This window comes from Ictidomys tridecemlineatus, chromosome 7, assembly GCF_052094955.1.
Source record: "Ictidomys tridecemlineatus isolate mIctTri1 chromosome 7, mIctTri1.hap1, whole genome shotgun sequence".
Taxonomy (NCBI): Eukaryota; Metazoa; Chordata; class Mammalia; order Rodentia; family Sciuridae; genus Ictidomys; species Ictidomys tridecemlineatus.
The window spans coordinates 36,750,187-36,775,628 of NC_135483.1; the positions used below are offsets into that span (position 1 = coordinate 36,750,187).

The 25,442-nt window shown below is 34.8% G+C and overlaps 1 protein-coding gene across 5 annotated transcripts in view; it reads left to right on the forward strand.

Moving 5' to 3' along the window:
* The window catches only part of Stk3 (serine/threonine kinase 3), a 272,590-nt gene that overhangs the window by 16,662 nt on the left and 230,486 nt on the right, over window positions 1-25,442 (forward strand). For all 5 annotated transcript variants that reach the window (XM_078016883.1, XM_040293823.2, XM_078016884.1 and 2 more), the window contains exons 2-3: window positions 12,569-12,649; window positions 16,147-16,275. In XM_078016883.1, coding sequence (XP_077873009.1) covers window positions 12,569-12,649; window positions 16,147-16,275 — 210 coding nt within the window. The remainder of the gene's footprint in view (window positions 1-12,568; window positions 12,650-16,146; window positions 16,276-25,442) is intronic.

Sequence of the window (25,442 nt, forward strand, 5' to 3'; positions counted from 1 at the left end):
AGTTGCCATCAGCAAACACAAAAAGTAACTATGATATCTGACATTAAAGCAAACATCAGGTGTCAACTATGGCTTCCACAGCAGTAATAACTGCAACACTATTAATGGTAGGGATCAGTGTTATATAAGCCAATTAATGCTAAAAGATAGTAAGAACATAATTAATAGAAAAGTGATAGAAAGGTAGAAAAGAGTTTCCAGTTTCAAAAAGTGAACTGAGAGAATTCAGAAGAGATGTAGGATCTGATGGTTGTAAGAAAAGACAAGAAAGAAGTAACAAAGTGAAAGAACCTAGAATTTGACTATTAGCAGAGGAAAAGAGAGAAAGAGAAAACATAAATGAAAAACAATGCAAAACAAAACCCAAATATGCTAATCAAAAGCCCTAACTTTCAAAAGGCAAGGAAAATAGCTACATTTTAAAAATATGAAAATTTAAAATGATAAAGAGAAACAAATATATGTATATCTGTTCATTCATCAGTCAGCACAATAAACACACACAAAAACAATAAAAATAAAAGAAATAATTCTTAATGAAAAGGAATTGTTTACACAAGGGTCGTCAAAATAGTCAATCAGAATAGATAATCACTGTCTGTGTGACTGTCTTTCTGTTTCTTCTTGAGTTATGTAATGAGTGGGAGAGCAAGGGCTGAGGGTTGTTAAACCCTCCTTCTTTTTGTGTTGCTCACCGAATTGCCAGTTGGAGTTCAAAAATTCTCAGCTTTCCTTCTTTCCAGTAAAGGTAGGATGAGATGGGAAGTACTGTCAGCTGAAATTTTCCCTGCACAGTCCAGGCCAATGTATTCTTATGTTGGGGTGCTGCAGAGTTCTGTGAGTGGAGTTCTTTTTTTGTTGTTGTTGTGTTCTTTGTAGATATACATGACAGAAGAGTGCATTTTGACATATATACATGGATTATAACATTCTAATTAGGATCTGTGAGTGGAGTTCTGATAGTGGTGCTGGGTCTAATTAGGCTTCAGGGGCTTTGTTGGGTTCTGATTGATCTGGAGAGATTAGATCAACACACCCTAGGGACTGGCAATTGCAGATCTCTTCTGGGAATTTGGATCTCAGGAGCCCTCCAAAGGATTCTATTCGTGAGGCAGGGGAGCCAGTACTTCATCACCTCTCCTGCCCATGAACACAGCCTTTCCAGGCTTCTTGGTCTTAGACCCTGAGTGTATTCATACTCCTGTTCAGATTCTCAACCTGCTTCAGCTGGTCTTTTGAGCCACCAGACTCAGGGGAAAGTGAGTTAGGCTCTGTTTTGCTTTTCCAACTTAAACCCACCTGGGTATATGTTCTCTGTGCCTGTTACTCTCATTATTCTGAGTATACCCTAGGTCCTGTGGCAGATGGATGTGAGGATTGTGTAAAATCTTTGCTTGGATCTCTTAGCTTCCATAGCAGCAGCTGCAGCATGGCCACCTCAGGATGGCCCCCACTTCAGCTCTGCATAGCCACTTGGGAAAATGGGGCACTCTTTATGCCCAGTGTACAGTGCAGCCTCTGGATCAGCTAAGGGCATGCAGCTCTTCTTATCTCGGGGTCCCTGTACTAAATCTGTTTGTTTGTTGTGTTTCTCTGTGTTTTTCCTTCTTTGGTGCTGAATCAGTGCCGATACGGGTGCTGCTGCAACAGGCTTGGGTTCAATATATTCTTTCTTCTTTGTTTAATGTACCCAAATTTCTGAGTGTCCAAGACACTCTGACTGTCCAGTATTGAGTTTTAGTGCAATCTCTCTTTGACCCACCTTGCAGAGTTGCAGTAATCCTACTTGAATCTCAGGTCACAGAGAGACTAGGAATGTAGCCTTACCCTAGCTCCCCATCTTGAATCTCTAGATTACTTTTAATTATGAGAATTTTTTGAACTACAAAAATTTTAAAAAGTAGACAATACAAAAATTATTTTAAATTAAACTGTAACTGAAGAGATTATTTAAACACCAGAAAGAGAAAGAGGAAATAAAGACACAATGACATAAAACATGAATTGTTTACCAAAATAAATCATGTGTTTTCACTTGATAAATGCTCCAGAGACACTCTTTTTGACTGTTAAATTAGGCAATTGACATATCAATTGTTTTACATACTGAGAAAATAAGATCTGTGGACTAATAGAAAATATTCATTGTATTTACTGGATTAATTTGGGGGAACCTATGATTTGTTTGTTTAAAGTGAGCCAGAGTATGAGCTTACTTTGAAGCAAACTTTATAACTCCTGAGGAAGTATGTAGTGATTAGATTACTTTTCACTTAATATTAAAGAGAATTGTTAATAATAATGCTGCCTCCATAACTGGTTCAATTTGAGTTGTTTTTTTTTTTAAGTTTGAAGGACATGAAGCATTTTTGATTTCTGAGGCACAATTGTCAATTTTTGTTTTTTGAAAATTTAAGAGATGGTTTTTTAATTCTGATAGGACTGTGCTCTTTTTCTGGTACATAATATCTTTGCACTTCATTCTTTCTCCCTGCTCATTGGCCTCCTCCCTTTAAAAAAAATAACACACACACACACACACTCACATACACACACTCACACATTCACTCACACAGTTGCCAATGGACCTTTATTTTATTTATTTATATGAGGTATTGAGAATTGAACCCAGTGCCTCACACATACTAGGCAAGTGCTCTCCCACTTCGCTGTGACCCCAGTCTCCACCCTCACCCCATATTTTTATTTCTGTCTCTGACTGATGTTATTTTTCAACCATTCTTTTTTCAATATTTTTAACTTTCTTATATCATTATTCTTCTATAGCACCTGCCTGGTAAAGTTCTAACTCTGGACAGATTACTCTCTTTGCCTAATTGGGATTTTTGATCAACAGTAAAGAAAATACACCATCTCAAAGATTGTCATTTTATAATTGTGGTCTCTTACCTTCAACAAGGCCTGCATTTCTATTTAGTAATCCTGCTAACCTTTGTGAGGTTAAGGTCTTTCTTTCTTTCTTTCTTTCTTTCTTTCTTTCTTTCTTTCTTTCTTTCTTTCTTTCTTTCTTTCTTTCTTTTAACTCTATACTCTGGCTATTTCAAATATAGTCATATATCTTCAAATGTGAGATTTTTGACTTCCTTACAACAGATAAAATAACTCTCTTACTTCATAAAAAAAATACAAACCAATATATGAAAGAACCCCTCAGCTGGCTCCCACCAACCTATAGTCTTATCTGTAACTCTGCCTATCCTTTCATACTATTATAATCTTGAGAGGTGTTCTTAACAACTCTGAGGTTAAAGCATATTCATCACATGTGCTTTGGACATATGTTTATTCATTGTCTCAGGGACAGGATTTACTCATTGTCTCTTTTGTCATCTTGTAGCTTCACCCTTCTTATATTTTACTAATTCATCCCAGATATCATTTAAACTTCTTTCTTTTCTTTCTTGTGCTGAGGATCGAAGCCAGGACCTTGCAATTGCTAGGCAAGCACTCACTGCTAGGCAAGCACTCTACTGCTGAGCCACAACCACAGCCTTCAGCATTACAGTTAAAAAAATTTAAAACAGAGCTTGATTCAAACAATTTGTGGGGGTTATCTCCCCTTTTTTGTTTTTGTAATTGTAACTTAATGGACAGGTGAGCTCACTCTACAATGGTGTGGCCTTGAGGATTATAAGGGATACCTGTTTAGTGATCAATATGATTTTATTACAAAACTGTGGAAAAGAAGACCTGGTATAAGCCAGAGAATTATCAGTTTTAACTTCTGGAGCATGGTCTAGCTCTGTAGCTAAGTGGCTAAGTAGTTGGAAGTGACTTGATGTATAGTTTTTCCTTGGCCAGAAAAATTAGCAAAAGTCACCTGCCAGGCATGTGGATTAGCCCAACTAATCCTTTTATACGCTCTGTCACTGAGCCACATCCCCAGCCTGAATCTTAACTCTTAACAACCTTGTTTTTGGTGAAGACACAGAAACAAAGAAAATGAAAATCTCATTTGTGCTGAATCTAATTTACTTATTTTTAACTACATAAACCAAGATGATGCAAATCTATATAGTTAACAGTGCTAGTCATTTCTTTTTTGCTAAAGAAAAATCCTAAAAGTAATCGATGTTACATCTTAGGCATTTTATAGAAACCAATACTTTATTGTCTAACCGTGTAGAAAAGCGTGAGTTAGTAATTTTGAAGACATCTTTATTTTTTATCTATTTACCCAGTCCAAACTGAACTTTTTTTTTTAAGCCACATAAACCAAAAAATATTTGGATCCATTTCTTATTTAAATTTTAATTTATGAGTGCTCATTTATATGCCAATTTTGATACCATGTACACGATATATAGACTAAAGCACATATGTAGACTCAATGACATAATATACAGGTGTGCACACATACACAAAATAAACAGGAAACAAAGATTCTATAACTTTTTATAAAAAAAGTAGGTAGGAGACAATGTTATAGATGTTATTTAAGTTTTAAATTTAACCTGTTTGAAATTAATATAGAGCTCATCAGACTTTTATATTATGACTTAAATATAGGGCAGGCCTGTACAGTTGGAAATGCCAGGATGATCACTGAAAGCAAAGGTTCAAACAGCTAACATTTGTCCTTGATGGCTATCAGATCTACCCCCAACATCACCATGTCTATGTCCTTTTTAGGATTTAGTGAAAAGAATTTTTTTTTATTGGATTTCAAAGGTAACCCTAGAAAAATTGGTCTCTGAACAAAGACAAAGTGTAAACATGGATCAGAAAAATGCGGTACTAGGTTCAATCCTCAGCGCCACATAAAAATATATTAAAGGTATTGTGTCCATCTACAATCAAAAAATATATTTTTAAAAAAATATTCTCCTTACTTCTTTAGGAGCACAAGATTAAATGTGAATTCACCATAAAACCATGAACTCAAAAATAGAGAATTTTAAAAAACAGGAGTTCTAGAAAAAATTATGGACCACAATACTTTAGTAAAAGATCACGTAGAACACCTTTATCAAATCAAAGTGCACTTTTAGCTTAGTTTAGAGTCAGTTCATTCTGTTTTTCGCTTTGCTATAGCATTTAGGGAGGAATTTGTTAGGAAAGTGGTGTGGCAGAATACTAGAGGTAAACAAGATCAGCAGCCAAGCTGAAGTGGCTTGAATTTAAAGGGGACAATTTTTCTCTTTTTGTCTTAACTGATTTTTCTATAATTCTTGTAATCTTAAAAGCTGTGTAATTTACATCTTAAGTCTAGGAGAGATAAGAGATCTAAAGAAACTAAGAAGCAAGGAGAATATTTTTTAAAAATATATTTTTTGGTTGTAGATGGACACAATACCTTTAATTTATTTTTATGTGCTGCTGAGGATTGAACCTAGTACCTCATACAAGCGCTTTGCCACTGAGCGACAATCCCAGCCCCAAGGCTGTTGTTAAAACTATTTCTTCTTTTGTAAAATTATTCTCTTAAAGTGTGGTGCTATAGTTTATGTTTTGTCTGGAGACTCTGTTGCAGCAATGACAACAGTGCTGATCTGTATACTCATAATTTTAATTTTGTCCTGGTTAGACTCCCTGCCTTCAGTTCCTGTTTACTCGAAGGAGGCAAGGGCTCCAGTTGGGGAGGGATAGGTGCTGTCAGCATGTCGGACTTGTTGTTAACAGTTTATAATCATTATAGGTGTTTTTAAGGCCAGGAATCATGTCAGAAGCTGGCCATATCACACTTTCTTTTTTTTTAATATTCTTTTTAGTTGTTGATAGACCTTTATTTTTTTTTATATGCAGTGCTGAGAATCAAACCCAGTGCCTTACACATGCCTGGCAAACGGGCTACCGCTGAACCACAACCCCAATCTCCTGTATCACACTTTCATGAGATGGGTTGAGAGAGTCTCGCACAAAAGACCATAAAGTAAAAGTAGCCACAGGTGCCTTGTTTGTGTCTTCAGCTGTATACCTATCATGTGGCTTTTTACTAAGTCTCTTCTATGTCTCTATATTTCTTTAGGAAACCAGGGCTTAGTTTTAGTAACAAATTTTAAAATCTGTGACAACTGTGTCTTCCTTGATTTAAGCAAAGCAACACAGAGATCCCTTTCTTTGGATTCTGTATGTTCCATGTTTTACACCTGACTGTACTGTGCTACTTTCCCAAAATGACGGTGTTCTTCAGAATTGTCCCCTCATCTAATCATCAAAGAGAAGTTCCCCTGTTTTTGGTCCTTGTTTGGGTGCCCTGTTACCAGCCAGGGGCAATGGAGGATTAAGAAAAACCCACAAACATTTATAGAGAGAAAAGTGGGATACTGAACTCTGATTGAGAACAGTGACCCAGACCTGGCTCCACATGTTATTTATATCAGTTTTATCATCAAAAGTTTATTTATGAGAAAGTTTCTGCAAAGCAGGCAGGCTTGTAGGTCATAGCATGGATGAGACATTAGGGTTATCATGCTATGCTCAGAATCTTCTATCCCAAGGAGTCAGCATCTGAGTTTCAAGGTCAGAACTGATATCCCTGGGTGTTTGCCCAGAGAGACCCAGGGCCGTTGGCATAGTAACTGGCAAATGTTAACCCTGTACTTTTGCATAGGGAGAATTCCAGTGCAAGTACACCACAACAATAAGGCTATCAGACACCTTGATCCACATCACTGCTTCCCACAATTACTGTCTAGTTTCCACCTTCACAGCTCCACTAAATTGCTCTTGCTGCCATCACCAGTAATTTCCTTACCACTAAGTCTAGATACTTTTTTGCAGAGTTAATTTTATTGAGGTACAATATACATAAAACAAATGCTCCTTCTGATGAGCAGTAATGATTTTATCATAGTTTTGTTTATTCATTTACCAGTTAGTGGACTTTGGATTTTTTTTTCTTTTCAGTTTTTAGTTGTTAGGAATAAGGTCCTGTGAATATTTGTGTCTTTGGTTAAGATGTATTTTCGTTTTCCTTGGATAAACACCTAGGAGTGGAAATCTTGGGTTGTATAACTTTAGAAGAAATGCTAACACTTCTCTAGGATAGCTATTTACTTTTGCATTTCCAACAGCCACATATAAGAGATCTTCTACTTCCATATCCTTGCTGAGAATTGGTCTTTAATTTTAGCCATGTTAGTGTATATATAACAGTGATTTTGAGTCCTTGTCCAGTCTTAGTGTCAGAATAATGCTGTCTTCACAAAATGAATAAGGAAATCTTTCCTTCTCTTGAATTCTTAGGAAAAATTTGAGGAGGACTGATGTTAATTTTCCTTCAAATTTTCAAGAGAATTCTCCAGTGAATATAACTACTTGGGGCTTTGTTGAAAGTTTTTGATTAATGTTTCAATCTCTTTAATAATTACAGGACTTTTCATATATAATTTTTTTCCTTCATGATTACATGATTTAGTCTTGGTTGATTATATATTTCTAGGAATTTATCCAGTTCTTCTAGGTTATCTAATTTGTTGATAGATAGTTCTTTTTAAAAATTTAAAATTTTTTTTGGTACTGGGAATTGAACTTAGGAGCACTCAACCATTGAGCCACATCCCCGCTCTATTTTGTATTTATTTAGAGACAGGGTTTCACAGAGTTACTTAGCATCTTGCCGTTGCTGAGGCTGGCTTTGAACCTGTAATCCTCCTGTCTCAGCCTCCCAAGCTGCTGGGATTACAGGTGTGCCCCACCATGCCCAGCTCGGATAGTTCTTAACATTATCCTTTCCCGCGTGCAATTAGTTGTATTGCTCCCAATTTAGTTATTTGAGTTTTCTGGTTTTTTTTTCTTCGTCTCACTAGGGTGGGTTAATTTTTTTTTTTTTTTAACAAAAACTAACTCTTGGTTGAATTTATTTTTTTCTGTTTTCTATTTCATTTATATCTCCTTTCATCTTCATTATTACCTTCCCTTTTTCTTATTAAGTTTAATTTTTAAAGTAAGTTTGTTTATTCATTTTTCATGTGTTTACTGCTATAACATTTCCTCTTTGTACTGCTTTAGCTCCATCTCATAAGCTTAGGTATGATGTGTTTTCATTTTTATTTGTATTGAGATTTTTCTTAAATCTTAGTGATTTTTTCCTTGTTGGTTGTTTAAGAGATTAAGATTGAGTTGTATCAGTTTTAGATATTTGTGGATTTTTCTGTTTCTTGCTGGTATTGATTTCTGGTTTCATTCCATGGTGATGATACTTGTATAATTAGAGTCATCTTAAACTGTTTTTTGGTTTAACCTATGGTTTTAATTTGGAGAATGTTCTGTGTGGTTTTCCTTTTTTTTTTTTTCCTGTACTGGGTATTAAATCCAGGATCTGTGCATGCTAGACAAAGTGCTCTCTGAGCTACATCCCTAGTCCTTCTTCCATTTTCTTTTAAGACAGGGTCTTGCTGAATTGTGCAGGCTGGCCTTGAACTTGGGACCCTACTGAACAGCTTGGATTCACATATTTACCACAGAACTGGCTTCCATGTGTTCTTTTTTTTTTTTAAATTATTCTTTTTAGTTATACATGATAGTAGAATGTATTGTGATATACATTCATGGAGTATAATTTTCCATTTTTGTGGTTGTACATGATGTGGAGTTACACTGGTCATGTATTCAGATATGAACATAGGAAAGTTGTGTCTGGTTCATTCTATTATCTTTCCTATTCCTTTGTCTAATTCAGTGAACTCCCCCCACTCCCTTATTTTGGGTTAGCATCCGCATATCAGAGAGCATTCCAGGTCGTCAGTTTTTTGGGATTGGCCTATTTCACTTAGCATTTTAGTCTCTACTTCCTTCTGTTTATTGGCACTTTTCTTGCTAAAGTTTCCTTTGGCTACTCTGGGTCTCTTTATTTTTCCAAATGAATTTCATGACTGTCTTTTCTCTTTCTACAAAGAATGTCATTGGGATTTAAATAGGAATTGCATTAAATCTTTTGATTGTGTGGCCATTTTGACAATGTTAATTCTGCCTATGCGTGAACATGGGTCTTTCCATCTTTTAAGGTCTTCTTCAGTTTCCTTCTTTGGTGTTCTGTAGGTTTCATTGTACAGGTCTTTCACTTCTTTTGTTAGATTGATTCCCAAGTGGTTTTTTTTTTTTTTTTTTTTTTTTTTTTTAGGCTATCATGAATGGAATAGTTTTCCTAATTTGTTTTTTTTTTTATCACTGATGTGTATGAATGCACTTGATTTATGGTTGTTAATTTTATATCCTGCTACTTTGCTGAATTCATTTATGAGTTCTAAAAGTTTTCAGGTGGAATTTTTTTGGGTTTTCTAAATAGAGAATCTGTCATCCACAAATGGGGCTTGTTTGAGTTCTTCTTTTCCTATTTGTAGCCCTTTAATTTCTTTCTTTTGTATAATTGCTGTGGCTAGTATTCCAAGGAGATGTTGAATGAAAGTGGTGAAAGAGGACATCCTGTCTTGTTCCAGTTTTTAGAGGCAGTGCTTTAATTTAAAATGATGTTGTCCTTGGGTTTAGCATATATAGCTCTTACAGTGTTGAGTTGTTTCTACTATCTAGCGTTTTGAATATGAGTGGATGATGTATTTTGCTGAATGCTTTTTCTGCATCTATTTTGATAATCATGTGATCTTGTCCTTTAGTCTATGGATGTGATGGACTATGTTTATTGATTTCCATATGTTGAACCAACTTTGCATCCTTGGGATGAACCTCACTTGATCATATACACTATTTTTTAAAATATGTTTTTGTATGTGATTTGCCAATATTTTATTAAGAATTTTTGCTTCTATGTTCATCAGGGATATTGGTCTGAAGTTTTATTTCCTTGAGGTGACTTTGTCTGTTTGGTATCAGGGTGATACTAGCTTCATAGAATGAGTTTGGAAGGATTCCCTCCTTGTATTTCATGGAATAATTTGAGGAGCATTGGTGTTAGTTCTTTTTGAAGGTCTGATAGAACTTGGCTGAGAATCCATTTGGTCCTGGGCTTTTCTTGATTGGTAGGCTTTTGATGGCATCTTCAATTTCTTTGCTTGAAATTGCTGTGTTTAGATTGTATATATCCTCCTGATTCAGTGGTAATATGTTTTTAGAAATTTGATGATGTCTTCAAGATCTTCATTAGAGTATACATTTTCAAAATAGTTTGTGATTAAGTTCTGAATTTCACTATTGTCCATTATGATTCTTCCTTTTCAATCATGAGCCACACCCACAGCCCTTTTTAAAAATATTTTATTGAGAGGGTCTTGCTGACTTGCTTAGGACCTTGCCAAGTTGCTGAGGCTGGCTTTGAACTCTTGATTTTTCTACCTCGGCCTCCCTAGCCCCTGTGATTACAGACATGCACCAGGCTGAACATAGACTTTTGTTTTCAAGTTCATCAGTGTTTATTGAATACAGTAATATACAAGGCAGTATGTTCAGTGCTGGTGGTGGGTGCAACCATAATGAGCCATGATAAGTTTTTATCCTCAGGGAGATAAAAACACAGTAAACAGGAAACCCCCCCATAAGTAAGATGGTATTGTCATAACTATAAATGGTCCAGACACAGTATAAAACAGAAAAAGAATGATTCTAATTTACATAAGGAGGAGTGACGAAGGCCTCAATGAAACAGGTTTAATTTAATGGGTAGATAGCATTGAAAAAGACATTACGGCTGCTAGAATTTTGGCTCTGCAAAAATTAACTGTATAATCTTAGACAAGTCACTCAATTAGCTGCCTAGAAAAAGGAAGACACAAGATACTTAGTCTAGATGGGTCTCTCCTTAAATTTGTATGTTGAAATCCTAACTCTCAAGGTGATGATATTAGGAGGTGATTAGATCCTGATCATCCCCATAATGGAATTAGTGTTCTTATAAAAGAGGTTCCAACAAGCTCCCTTGCCTCCTCCATCTACCCTGGGAAGAAGCAAGAAGATGCCATTCTGTGAATCTGAAAGTACACTCTCCCAAGACACCAAATCTTTTGGGCTTGTAATCTTGGACTTCCAGCCCTCAGAACCATGAGAAATACTTTAAAAAAAAAATATTTATTTTTTAGGTTTAGATGGACACAACACAATGCCTTTATTTTTATGTGGTGCTGAGGATTGAACCCGGGCCCCCCATGCTAGGCAAGTGCTCTACCACTGAGCCACAATCCTAGTCTGAGAAATAAATTTTTATTTGAACATATACTTTTTGTTCTGTCACCAAGATGACTCTCAGTGACTAATAGGCAGGTAGCATACACAGCATATGTACATTGTACAAAGGGATGATTCACAGTCTGGAAGTGAAAATTCTTCACTTCAGTCTGGAGGTGAAATTCTTCATGCTACTGAGAGTAGTGTGTAATTCAAAACTTATGAATTGATTATTTTTAGACTTTTTCATTTAACATGTTTGTATTCCTGTTGACCTTGGGTAACTGAAGCTGTGGAAAGCAATATGATATGGAGAGGAACTACTATACATATACATATTTATATAACTTACAATTAAAATATATGATGTAATCAGCAATTTTAATAATTTCTATAAGATTATAATAATGATTTTGAAATTATTATTATGATTATGCTTATATGTTTGTTTGTCAGTAAGGTCAATGTGCTGCATGATGATGTGTCAGTCAGTAACATACTGTATATGTCACGGTAGTCCCACAGGAGTATAACAGAGATGAAAAATTTCTATTTCTTAGTGACATCATAGACACTGTGACCTCATAGTACAACACATTATTCATGTGTTTGTGGCAATGCTTGAGTAAATAAATTGTTGTACACTAACTATAAAAATGTAATAACATACAAATGTTTAGTATACAATACTTGTTAATGATAATAAACGATTATGTTACCAGTTTATGTATTTACTGTACTATACTTTTATTACTTTATTTATTTTTTACTTTTTATTTTTTTTGGTACCAGATGTTGAACTCAGGGACACTCAACCACTGAGCCACATCCCCAGCCCTGTTTTGTATTTTATTTAGAGACAGCCCCTGGGATTATAAGCATGCACCACTGCGCCCGGCTATTATTTTAGAGTATACTTCTACTTATAAAAAGAAGTTTAGCGTAAAACTGTATGCCATATTATACTGACAGCAACCTCATGTCTCCTGTTGACCATGTCTCTTGATTATATCATTTTCCGATGTTGTTTTATTCATCATGGCTCAAGTAGTAATAAGTCATACCATTTATATGTACTAAATGATCTCTATGTTTAATAGTTTCTGCTATCTGTTTGTGTAAGGACACTCTATGAATTTCGTACTGTGATGAAATTGCCTAGTGATACATTTCTCAGAATGTATCTCCATTGTTAAGTGACACATGACGCTATATTGTTAAATGGAAATAATAGAACAAAATAGTATGTATGTTCAAAAGGGGTAGAATTAAAAATACATATTCATATTTATATGAAAGTTTCATAAAAACTAATAAAAAGATTATGTTTTGGGATGTTTCTAGGTACACAAGAAACAGTGTAGAAGGAGAATGTTCACTGTATACCTTTTTATATTTATTGATTTTTAAGCCATCTGATTATTTTGCCTATTAAAAACAAAAAATATTTTAAAAGGTCTTAAGGAAAACATTTCTTTTTTTTTCTTTTCAGTAAGCTAAAAAAGCTAAGTGAAGACAGTTTGACTAAGCAGCCTGAAGAAGTTTTTGATGTATTAGAGAAGCTTGGAGAAGGGTAAGTATAAAAAATATGAAAGTAATATTTAGATAATTATATAACTGTTATAAAAACTATATTAACCTTTCAAGTAGAGTATATTGTTTGAATTGACTATGTATAACAAGTAAATCTGGCAATTAATATGGAATTTTAAAGATCAGATTGTGTTAGACCATGTAATAGTATCTTTCAGAGAAGCTGTTCGTGTGTGTGTGTGTGTGTGTGTGTGTGTGTGTGTGTGTGTAAAGCTAGAAGTGTGCTTTGAAGTGATTTCCAAAAAGATTTATTAGTTCATCTCATAGGCATGCTCATTAATATGCTTTAACAATTTTGACTTTGTTAGGCAAGTGACATCGGTCCAACTCTTTGGCACAGTTAGGGCCATTTATTTGGGAAAAGGTAAATAGTAGATATGAATGGAGTGTCTTTTTAAAAAAATGTTTTCCATTGTAGTTGTACAGAATACCTTTATTTCATTTATTCATTTTTATGTGGTAGTGAAGATCAAACCCAGTGCCTCACACATGCGAAGCAAGTGCCCTACCACTGAGCCACAACCTCAGACCATGAATTGAGTGTCTTGATGAAGAATCAGTATGTGTAAGCGGAGGAATAATTAGCATGATTTCAAAATAATAGTAGAGAAACATACAGCATTTTTTTTTTTATACTGGGGATTGAACCTAGGTGCACATTACCATTGAGCTACATCCCCAACCCTTTAAGATTAAAAAAAAAAATATTTGAGACAGACTCTTGCTAAGTTGCTGAGAGCCTCCCTAAGTTGCTGAGACTGGCCTTGAGCTTGTGATCCTCCTGCCACAGCCTCCTGAGTAGCTGGGATTACAGGCATGTGCCACTGTGCCTAGCTAATATATTGCATTTTGAGCATAGAGAAAAGTGGGTAGTATTTAATGGAATGATAAAATGTAAGAAAGCCTGTAAAATAATAAAAGGTACAAAACAGTATGAATATCAGCTTAAATTAGCAAGAACTGGGAAAAGGAAATAAAGGGAAAAATATAAAATAATAAACTAAACATAAGATGTAAGGAAAAAATTAGGGTATTTTTCATTGAATGTTAATTCTCATTGTAACAGTTTGCTAAAGGATAAACTGTTGGAAAATTAAAAACGTAAAACCTAGCTAGCTTTATGTTCTGAGCTCCATGTAAAACAAAAAATGGAAATAAGAAGATATTTTCTGTAAAAATCACTTGAGAATGAATAAAAAAACAAAGAAGGAATGTTAAAATTTATATTAGATAACTTAAAGTTAAATGGTTCCTGCTAAATAAAAGGGACATTAGGTAATGAAATCAAGGACAATTTATAACAAAACTTTTGTGTCACATAACACAGCAGGTAAACTTATGATAGAAAAGCTATTAGTAATATCAGGAGGATCTAATAAAACTATACTTGTATAGGATATTTCAGTGTATTTCTTCCTGAATTGGACAGATATAATAGGAAAAGAAGATACAGCGATATTGAATGTTATTGCCTGTAAGATGGATTATATATATTACATTTATAAGTGTGTATATATGCATACATATGTCTGTATGTGTGTATATGTATATATACACTTATATAAATTAATGTAAGGATCTATCTATCTCCACATTGCATTTTTCATTTTTGGGGGTATGTTTGTAGACTGAAAAAAAATGACAAATTTTATATATAGGTATTTTTCCAGGTCATATTTTCTGATTATAGTATATTACATTAGAAATAAGTAATTATGAAATGACAGAAATTTCACTAATTGGCAATTAGTTTGTACAGTGTGATGAATATCAGAAGCTCAACAGTAAGCCACTATGCATCTTATGTCTGCCAGTGTATTTGATACAAACACATCTAGAGAATAATGATTTCTTCTTTTTGCATTCAGCTTTCATGCATGTTTTTTTCACTGGCAGATATTTAACTAGGAACCATTCAGGGAGATTCTGGGAAATGGAGTTCCCAGCTTTTCTTTTACAGTGCTGAGGAGTCCTTAGAAAGGAGTGATGGTATTGCTTATTTGATAATAGAATATCTACCACTGAATTCTATGTTAGTTTTTGAGGAAATATGCATAAAAATGCCTTTTCAAGGAAGATACATACACACACACACTCCTATCCAAAAGTGACTTTGAGTATAAAATTGAATGGGAGTACTTTGGAGGGGCTAAAGAAACAGGAGATGGGATCAAATTCATTTTGTTTAAATAGTTGGTTTACTACTTGTCATTTTTTCACTTGTTTTGAAAGATTGTAAGTTTGAAAGTGATTTTGCATAGGTTCCCAATGTTAGGAAACATCCCAGATCTGCCTATGACTTGTTGTTTTTTCTCTTCTGTGGAAATGATGTAGTGTGAAGACCATGATTTTTGGAATCAGAAAGTCTTTGAATTTTGAATTTGCTAGTTACTGGTATCTGATTCTGTTTCCCCATCTTTTGATGATGATGATATTATTTTTTCATAATTGGGAGGGATGAATTTGATAATACATGTAAAACATCTACCATAGTACCTGGTATCTGCCAATAAGAACTCAACAAATGATAGTATTTTTTATCCTTATTTTCTGTTTCATACTAAATTAAAAATGAGTTGTTCTCTCATTTTTTTTTTTTACTTTTTAAAACATATGAATTTTTTTTTGGTGGTGGTTGTTCTTTTAGGGTTCTGGGGATTAAACTCAGGGGCACTTGACCACTGAGCCACATCCTCAGCTCTATTTTGTATTAAATTTAGAGACAGGGTCTCACTGAGTTGCTCGTGAGACAGGGTCTCACAAAGTAGCACTTCGCCTTTGCTGAGGCTAGCTTTGAACTCATGTTCCTCCTGCCTCAGCCTCCAGAGCCACTGGGATTACAGTTGTGTGCTGCTGTGCCTGGCTTAAAACACGTGAATATTTAGTTGGCAGAGTTTCAGGAGTTGAAACAGAGGCTATTTTTCAGCAAGTGACCATTAAATACTATCTCTCATTTATCTGTGAGTATGTGTTCTTTCTCTTGGGGGAAAAAATAGTGAAAGGAGCTGAGGAGACCTTGGGTTGGTATTGGTAACTCAGGGAGAACCAGAAGACTGAAGAGCTCCTGCTTCTCTAACTTTGGCTGAGGGTTTCAGCTGCTCTTTAGTATCTCGAATAGAGGTGGGACTTGATATTCTGGGCATTATTGTGCTTAACATTACCCTTTGTCCTAACTTGAGACTTTGAATATTTTAATCTACCTTTCATTCTTTTTAATTTCCATTTATATCTTCTTAATGCTGCATTTGAGTTGACAAACTGTAAGTCTTTTTCTTTCATTCATAAAAAAATTGAAACTCATTTTATTAATTTGATGACTGTAAATTTATAACTGAAGCAATAAATCTAATTCATTAAATTTTCTTTGTTTTTTAGCATTTAAATAGTGTTTTTAAGCTAGAAAACACTACAAAGACTCAAGTAGACTTAATAGCTATGGTGTTTGCTGGGAAAAAAATAACATCTTGTTTTTTTTAGGTCTTATGGAAGTGTTTTTAAAGCAATACATAAGGAATCTGGTCAAGTTGTTGCAATTAAACAGGTACCTGTTGAATCAGACCTTCAGGAAATAATCAAAGAAATTTCCATAATGCAACAATGTGACAGGTATGAAGAAATTTTGTTGTTTTGTTTATCTTCATTTTCATGAATTTTATGAATAATGTACAATAATGTATTTCTTTTGATACGATATTTTTCCCCCTGACATCCCATTGGAAGTGAGATTGGGGAAGGTGAAGACATTTTTTAGGATTGTCTTTTGGATTTATAGTTCTTTGCTTGTAAAGTATAAATATTATAGCCTTGAGAAACTTGTAATGAAGAAAATACTCAAGCAGTTTTCCTATTACAGGAAAAATTTATGGATGAAAAAGAGTTTTTGATATTAAGTGGGTCATTTAGCAGTCTGTATTATGTAAATATTTTAAACAAATTAAAAACAGTCCTATTTTATGTAAATATAATTCATTCAGTAAATGTTTACTATGTACCTATTTGATCAGGTACTATGCAAGGATCTAGGAATACCAAAAGAACTAAGGTCATTTTTTCTTGAAGTATTGGTAGTCTAGTTGGAAGGACATATATATATAAGTAAAAGCTCTAATAGCATAGTCACACACAGCACTGACTGATGTGTGGAGTTTATGTGAGAACAAGAAGGCAGGGCACCTTCCTTCAGACAGTGGAGTTAGGAAGTCTGGAATGCTGAAGAAGAGTTAATTTGATGAAGTAATGAAGGAGTGAGAGATTAAAGAGAATTAAAGGTAGAGAGAAAAAAACAGCTCACGGGGCTGTGCTGTTTGGAGTAGGAAATATGCAGGAGAGATTGGTATGAAATGAGATTGAAAAGTAAACGGAGCTGATGATAAAAGGTCCTAAATGCAGTGTTAAATAGCATGTTCTTTATTCTTTAAAGGATGTAGAGTGTGTAAATTAGGATATTGTTTAGCCTGTAGTTAATTAATCAAAGAGAGACATGTTATTCTCCTTTAACAAACCGTTTGAAGTTGAAGCAAATGTTTTATCTGGTATATGGTTGCTGATCCATGATTTGGGGTGGTGGGGGGCTAGGAAAGAATGGAGAAACTTTGGATTAGGCAGAGGTCATGGGGGCAGGGGTGTAGGGGTGGGAAGGATAGTGGAATGAGGTGGATATTATTACCATATGCACATGTATGATTGTGCGAATGGTGTGACTCTGCATTCTGTACAGCCAGAGAAATGAGAAGTTGTGTTCCATCTGTGTACAATGAGTTGAAATGCTATCATGTAATGTATAAATAATTAGAACAAATAAAAAAAATGAACAAGATCTATACAGATTGTTTCCAATTGACTATGGTTTGAATTAACAATTTTTCAACTTTACATTGGTACAAGACCAATCAGTACTTTGAATTTTGATCTTCCTGGGCTAGTGAAATGCAGTACACTGATTCTGGCCCAAGTTAACAGTAGATTCTGAGCTACAGTTCCTAGTCAGCCATGTGGCCACAAGGGGAAACAGCTGATACTCTTTCAGTGTATTAGTTTATTGTGTTGTTAAACTCGTTCATCTTATTTGTTAAATTTTGCTTTTCTTTAGAGTAGTCTATATATTTAGGTTATGTTAAGTATTGTTCATTAAGCCTGTATAACTTGAAATTTAAGTAGTAATAAAAAATCTATTCCCCAGATCAAAGCATGTAATTAAAAAGTATTTCTAAATCTTGCTATTAATTTTGTAACTTGAGGAGAATGTGATTCCCATAGTTTGATGTAGAAAAGGAAAGACTGAGTGTAGAATAGTGCTGGGTCAGTAAGGTATGCTTACTAATCACCTGGTGCTATTGTTATTTTATTATTGTTAAAAATTCAGCAACTAGTAGTATACTTTATTTTTTAATTTTTATTTTGGTGGTGCTGGGGATCAAATCCAGGGTCTTGTGTGTGCTGTACGTGCACTCTGTCACTAAGCTACATCCCTAGCTCCTAGTGCTATAGTTTGGAGATTTTAGGTGTCAAATATTTTACCTATTGTATATCTTTTTCTCTAATCTTTGTACATTTTGGAATTTGTCAACTCTTGTTCAGATTTTAATAATAGTATCTTATTTGTTCACTGTGCCTTTCAGTTTGCCTCCTCCAACCCATTTTCTTCCTGAACTTGGAGTGATCATTTTAAAATACAGATCGAGTCAAGCCATTGCTCTTTGTTTTCTGAGGATGGCATACAAGTGGTTCTGTTCTTAGTGCTTTATGCTTTCAGTCTCTTGCCTAAATTTCTCTCTTTTTTTAATATTTATTTATTTTTTTAGTTACAGATGGATACAATATTTTATTTTTATGTGGTGCTGAGGATTGAACCTAGTGTTTCACACATGGTAGGCGAGCACTCTACCTCTGAGCCACAACCTCAGTCCCCTAAGTTTCTCTTTTAAGCCCTATTTTACTTGTATTTTTCATCTTTTCACTCCTATGTTTCTTGAAGTTCATGAATCTTGGATCCTACCACAGAGTGGTTAGCAAGTACTTGTAGTTCATGTCTGAGCAACTCAAACAGTCTTCACATTTGAGTTTCAACAGTCAAATTTTTAATCATCCCAGAAAGAATTTCTAATTCCTGGTGGGTTAATGGCATTATCGTATATTTAGGTTTTTATTTATTTTTAGATATAGTACTGAGGATTGAACCCAGGGTCTTGCACAGGCTTGGCAAGTGCTCTACTATTGAGTTACATCTCTAGTTCTTTTAAAAAGTGGTCTCTCCTTGTGGCAACCAGAACTAGGTGTCTGGTCTAGAACTTCTTGTCTGTCTAGTTAGTTTTCCAACAGCAAAACTGAAAATTATCTTGATTCCTTTTTTTTTTTGGATGGTAATGATGACTTATAGTCCTTCTGAAAAGTCTTCAGTATCTTTTTTCTTCTCTTCTTTAAGAGAATTATATTTTAATTTCTTAGCATCCATTACAGTACCTAGTACTATACGTATGGATAGGGTATATATGAGCAGTATAGAGAATAGCATTATAGATTGAAGGGAGGGAAATCAGGTCCTTGTTCTTATTGTACATTTAAAAATTTTTTTCTTTAAATATGTGTTAGTGCTTTCTTGATTTATGTGATTGTTATTTGAATTTCTCTAAAATTTTTTATTTATATATGACAGCAGAATGCATTACAATTCTTATTACACATATAGAGCACAATTTTTCATATCTCTGATTGTATACATAGTATATTCACACCAATTTATGTCTTCATACCTGTACTTTGGATAATAATGATCATCACATTCCACCATCATTAATAACCACATACCCCCTCCCTTCCCTCAACCCCTCTGCCCTATCTAGAGTTCGTCTATTCCTCCCATGCTTTCTCTCCTTATCTCACTGTGAGATATTAGCCTCCTTATATCAAAGAAAACATTTGGCATTTAGTTTTTTGGGATTGACTAACTTCACTTAGCATTATCTTCTCTAACTCCATCCATTTACCTGCAAATGCCATGATTTTATTCTCTTTTATTGCTGAATAATATTCCATTGTGTATATATGCCACATTTTTTTTATCCATTCATCTATTGAAGGGCGTCTAGGTTGGTTCCACAGTTTAGCTATTGTGAATTGTGCTGCTGTAAACATTGATGTGGCTGTGTCCCTGTAGTATGATATTTTTAAGTCCTTTGAGTATAGACCAAGGAGAGGGATAGCTGGGTCAAATGGTGGTTTCATTCCCAATTTTCCAAGAAATCTCCATACTGCTATCCATATTGACTGCACCAACTTGCAGTCCCATCAGCAATGTATGAATGTACCCTTTCCCCCACATCCTTGCCAACACTTATTGTTGTTTGTCTTCATAATAGCTGCCATTCTGACTGGAGTGAGATAAAATCTGGAGTGGTTTTGATTTGCATTTCTCTAATTGCTAGTGATGGATAAACATTTTTTCATGTATTTGTTGATTGATTGTATATCATTTTCTGAAATGTCTGTTCAGGTCCTTGGCCCATTTATTGATTGGGTTATTTGTTTTTTTGGTGTTTAGCTTTTTTCTTTATATACCCTAGAGATTAATACTCTTTCTGATGTGTGGGGGGTAAAGATTTGCTCCCAAGATGTAAGTTCTCTATTCACCTCACAGATTGTTTCTTTTGCTGAGAAGAAACTTTTTAGTTTGAGTGAATCCCATTTATTAATTCTTGATTTTAATTCTTTCCCCACATGAGTCTTATTAAGGAAGTTGGGACCTAATCCCACATGATGGAGATTAGCACCTACTCTTTCTTCTATTGGACACAGCGTCTTGGGTTTAATTCCTAGCTCCTTGATCCGTTTTGAGTTGAGTTTTGTCCATGGTGAGAGTTAGGGGTTTAATTTCATTTTGTTGCATATGGATTTCCAGTTTCCCATCACTATTTGTTGAAGATGCTATCTTTCCTCCAGTGCATGTTTTGGCACTTAGTCTAATATAAGAAAATTTTAGTTTCGTGGGTTAATCTCTGTGTCCTCTATTCTGTACCATTGGTACAGTCTGTTTTGGTGCCAATACCATACTGTTTTTGTTACTATTGCTCTATAGTATAGTTTGAGGTAAGATATAGTGATGCCACCTGCTTCACTCTTCCTGCTAAGGATTACTTTAGCTATTCTGGGTCTTTTATTTTTCCAGATGAATTTCATGATTGCTTTTTTTATTTCTATGAGGAATGTCATTGGAATTTTGATCAGAATTGTTTTAGATCTGTGTAGTGCTTTTGGAAATATGGTCATTTTGATAATATTAATTCTGCCTATCCAAGAGCAGGCATCTTCTAAGGTCTTCTTTGATTTCTTTCTTTAGGGTTCTGCATTATATAGATTGTTCAACTATTTCATTAAGTTGATTCCTAAGTATTTTATTTTATTTTAATTTTTTGAGGCTATTGAAAATGGAGTAGTTTTCCTCATTTCCCTTTCTGAGGATTTGTCACTGATATACAGAAATGCCTTTGATTTATGGGTGTTGACTTTATATCCTGATACTTTGTTGAATTCATTTAATAGTTCTAGAAGCTTCTGGTGGAAATTTTAGGGTCTTCTAGGTAGAGAATCATATCAGCAAATATTGCTGATTTGAGTTCTTCTTTTCCTATGTGTGTCCCTTTAATTTCTTACATCTGTATATTTGGTCTGGCTGGTGTTTCAAGAACTACGTTAAATAGAAGTGGTGAAAGAGGGCATTCCTGTCTTGTTTCAGTTTTTAGAGGGAATGCCTTCAATTTTTCTCCATTTAGAATGATTTTTGCATAGGGTTTAGCATAGATAGCCTTTATGATATTGAGATATGTTCCTGTTATCCCTAGTTTTTCTAGTGTTTTGAACATAAGGGGTGCTGTATTTTTTTTTGAAATCTTTTTTTTATTGGTTGTTCAAAACATTACAAAGCTCTTGACATATCATATTTCGAACATTAGTTTCAAATGAGTTATGAACTCCCATTTTTACCCCAAATACAGATTGCAGAATCACATTGTTTACACATACACATTTTTACATAATGCCATACTAGTAACTGTTGTATTCTGCTATCTTTCCTATCCTCTACTATCCCCCCTCCCCCCCATCTTCTCATTCTATCCCATCTACTGTAAACCGTTTCTCTCCTTGTTTTTTTTTCCAATTCCCCTCACAACCTCTTATATGTAGTTTTTTATAACAATGAGGGTCTCTTTCCATTTCCATGCAATTCCCCTTTTCTCTACCTTTCCCTTCCACCTCGTGTCTCTGTTTAATGTTAATATTTTCTTCCTGCTCTTTCTCCATGCTCTATTCTTAGTTGCTCTCATTATATCAAAGAAGACATTTGGTATTTTTTTTTTTTACGGATTGGCTAGCTTCACTAAGCATAATCTGTTCTAGTGTCATCCATTTCCCTGCGAATTCCATGATTTTGTCATTTTTTAGTGCTGTGTAATACTCCATGGTGTATAAATGCCACATTTTTTTAATCCATTCATCCATTGAAGGGCATCTGGGTTGGTTCCACAGTCTAGCTATTGTGAATTGTGCTGCTGTGAACATCGATGTGGCAGTACCCCTGTAGTACACTCTTTTAAGGTCTTCAGGGAATAGTCCGAGAAGGGCAATAGCTGGGTCAAATGGTGGTTCCATTCCCAGCTTTCCCAGGAATCTCCATACTGCTTTCCAAATTGGCTGAACCAATTTGCAGTCCCACCAGCAATGTACAAGTGTACCCTTTTCCCCACATCCTCTCCAGCACTTGTTGTTTGACTTCATAATGGCTGCCAATCTTACTGGAGTGACATGGTATCTTAGGGTGGTTTTGATTTGCATTTCTCTGACTGCTAGAGATGGTGAGCATTTTTTCATGTACTTGTTGATTGATTGTTGGTCCTCCTCTGAGAAGTATCTGTTCAGGTCCTTGGCCCATTTGTTGATTGGGTTATTTGTTGTCTTATTGTCTAATTTTTTGAGTTCTTTGTATACTCTGGATATTAGGGCTCTATCTGAAGTGTGAGGAGTAAAAATTTGTTCCCATGATGAAGGCTCCCTATTTACTTCTCTTATTATTTCTCTTGCTGTGAAAAAACTTTTCAGTTTAAGTAAGTCCCATTTGTTGATTCTAGATGTTAACTCTTGTGCTATGGGTGTCCTGTTAAGGAATTTGGAGCCCGACCCCACAATATGTAGATCGGAGCCAACTTTTTCTTCTATCATACGCAGAGTCTCTGATTTGATATCCAGGTCCTTGATCCATTTTGAGTTAACTTTTGTGCATGGTGAGAGGAGGGGATTCAGTTTCATTTTGTTGCATATGGATTTCCAGTTTTCCCAGCACCATTTGTTGAAGATGCTATCCTTCCTCCATTGCATGCTTTTAGGGGTGCTGTATTTTGATAATGCTTTTTCTGCGTCTATTGAGATGATCATATGATTCTTATCTTTAAGTCTGTTGATGTGATGAATTACATTTATTGATTTCTGTATATTGAACTAACCTTGCCTCCCTGGGATGAATCCCACTTGATTGTGGTGCATGATCTTTTGGATATATTTTTGTATTTGATTTGCCAGAATATTATTGAGAATTTTTGCACCTATGTTCATTAGAGATATTGGTTTGAAGTTTTCTTTTTTTTTGATGTGTCTTTGTCTGGTTTTGGAATAGATATTGGCCTCATAGAATGAGTTTGGAAGTGCTGCCTCTTTTTCTATTTCCTGAAATAAATTGGAGAGTATTGGTATTAGTTCTTCTTTAACGGTTGTAGAACTTGGCTGTGTATCTGTCCTGTCCTCAGCTTTTCTTGTTTGGTAGACTTTTGATGGCGTCTATTATTTCATCACTTGAAATGGTCTGTTTAAATTGTGTATACCATCCTGATTCCATTTGGGCAAATCATATGACTCTAGAAGTTTGTCGATGCCTTCGATATTTTATATTTTTTGGAGTACAAGTTTCAAAATAATTTCTAATTATTTTCTGTATTTCTGTAGTATCTGTTGTGATATTTCCTTTTTTATCACATATGTTAGTGATTTGAGTTTTCTCTCTCCTTCTGCTCGTAAGCATGGCTAAGGTCTGTCAATTTTATTTATTTTTTCAAAGAACCAACTTTTTGTTGTGTCAATTTTTTAATTGTTTCTTTTGTTTCAGTTTCATTGATTTCAGCTTTAATTATTTCTTGTCTTCTGCTACTTTTGGTGTTGATTTTTTCTTCCTTTTTAGGGCTTTGAGATGTAGTGTTAAGTCATTTATTTGTTGATTTTTTTTCTTCTTTTAAGGAATGAACTTTCCTCTTATAATGCTTTCATAGTTTCCCAGAGACTTTGATATGTTATATCTGCGTATCATTCACCTCTAAAATTTTTTTAAACCTCCCCCTTGATGTCTTCTGCAACCCATTGTTCATTCAGTAGTGTATTATTTAGACTCCAGGTGTTAGGGTGAATTTTATTTATTATTTTACCATTGATTTCTAATTTCATTCCATTATGCTCTGACAGAATGAAGGATAGTATCTCTATTTTTTTATATTTGCTAAGAGTTGCTTTGTGGGATGTCATGCTATTTTAGAGAGGATCCATGTGCTGCTGAAAAGAAAGTATATTCTTTCATTGAAGGATGGAATATTCTATATTTGTCAGTTAAATCTAAGTTATTGATTGTATAATTGAGTTCTTTAGTTTCTTTGTAGGCTTTCTTTTAAAATATTTTTTTTAGTTGTAGTTGGACACAATAACTTTACTTATTTTTATGTAGTGCTAAGGATCAAACCCAGTGCCTCACACATGCGAGGAAGGTGTTCTACTACAAATAGAAGAGTGGTTTGCTTCTGGTGTCCTACAACCCCATCTCCTAGCCCTAGCCCTAGCCCTCTTTGTTCAGCTTTTGTTTGGAGGATCTTTCTAGTGATGAAAGAGGTGTGTTAAAGTCACGTCAAATTATTGTGTTGTGGTCTATTTGACTCTTGAACTTGAGAAGAGTTTGTTTCGTGAATATAGCTGCTCCATTGTTTGGGGCATATATATTTATAATCGTTCAGTCTTGTTGGTGTATGCTTCTCTTGAGCAGTATGTAGTGTCCTTCTTTATCCTTTTTGATTGACTTTAGTTTGAAGTCTATTTTATTTGATATGAGGAAACCCGTTCTTGCTTCCACAGTTCATGTAAGTGGTATGATTTTTCCCAACCCTTCAGTCTGTGAATGTCTTTTTCTATGAGATGAGTCTCTTGGAGGCAGCATATTGTTGGGTCTTTTTTTTGATCCAGTCTGCTAGTCTGTGTCTTTTGATTGGTGAGTTTAGGCCATAACATTCAGGGTTATTATTGAGACATGATTTGTATTCACAGCCATTCTTGCTTATTTTTGGTGTGTAACATGACTTGGTTTCCCCTCTGATTAGATTTTCCTTTAATGTAATCCCTCCCTCTGCTGATTTTCATGATTGTTTTTCATTTTCTCTCTCGGGATATTTTGCTGAGGATGTTCTGTAGTGCAGATTTTCTAGCTGTAAATTCGTTTAACTTTTGTTTATCATGGAAGGTTTTTATTTCATCATCAAATCTAAAGCTTTGTTTTGCTGGGTATAAGATTCTTGGTGGGCATCCATTTTCTTTCAGAGCTTGGTGTATGTTGTCCCACACTTTGAGGGTCTGTGTTGAAAAATCTGCTGAGACATGAATTGTTCTCCCCATATATGTGATCTGATTCCTCTTTCTTGCAGCTTTTAAGATTCTATCCTTATTCTTTATGCTAGGCATTTTCAGTATAATGTGCCTTG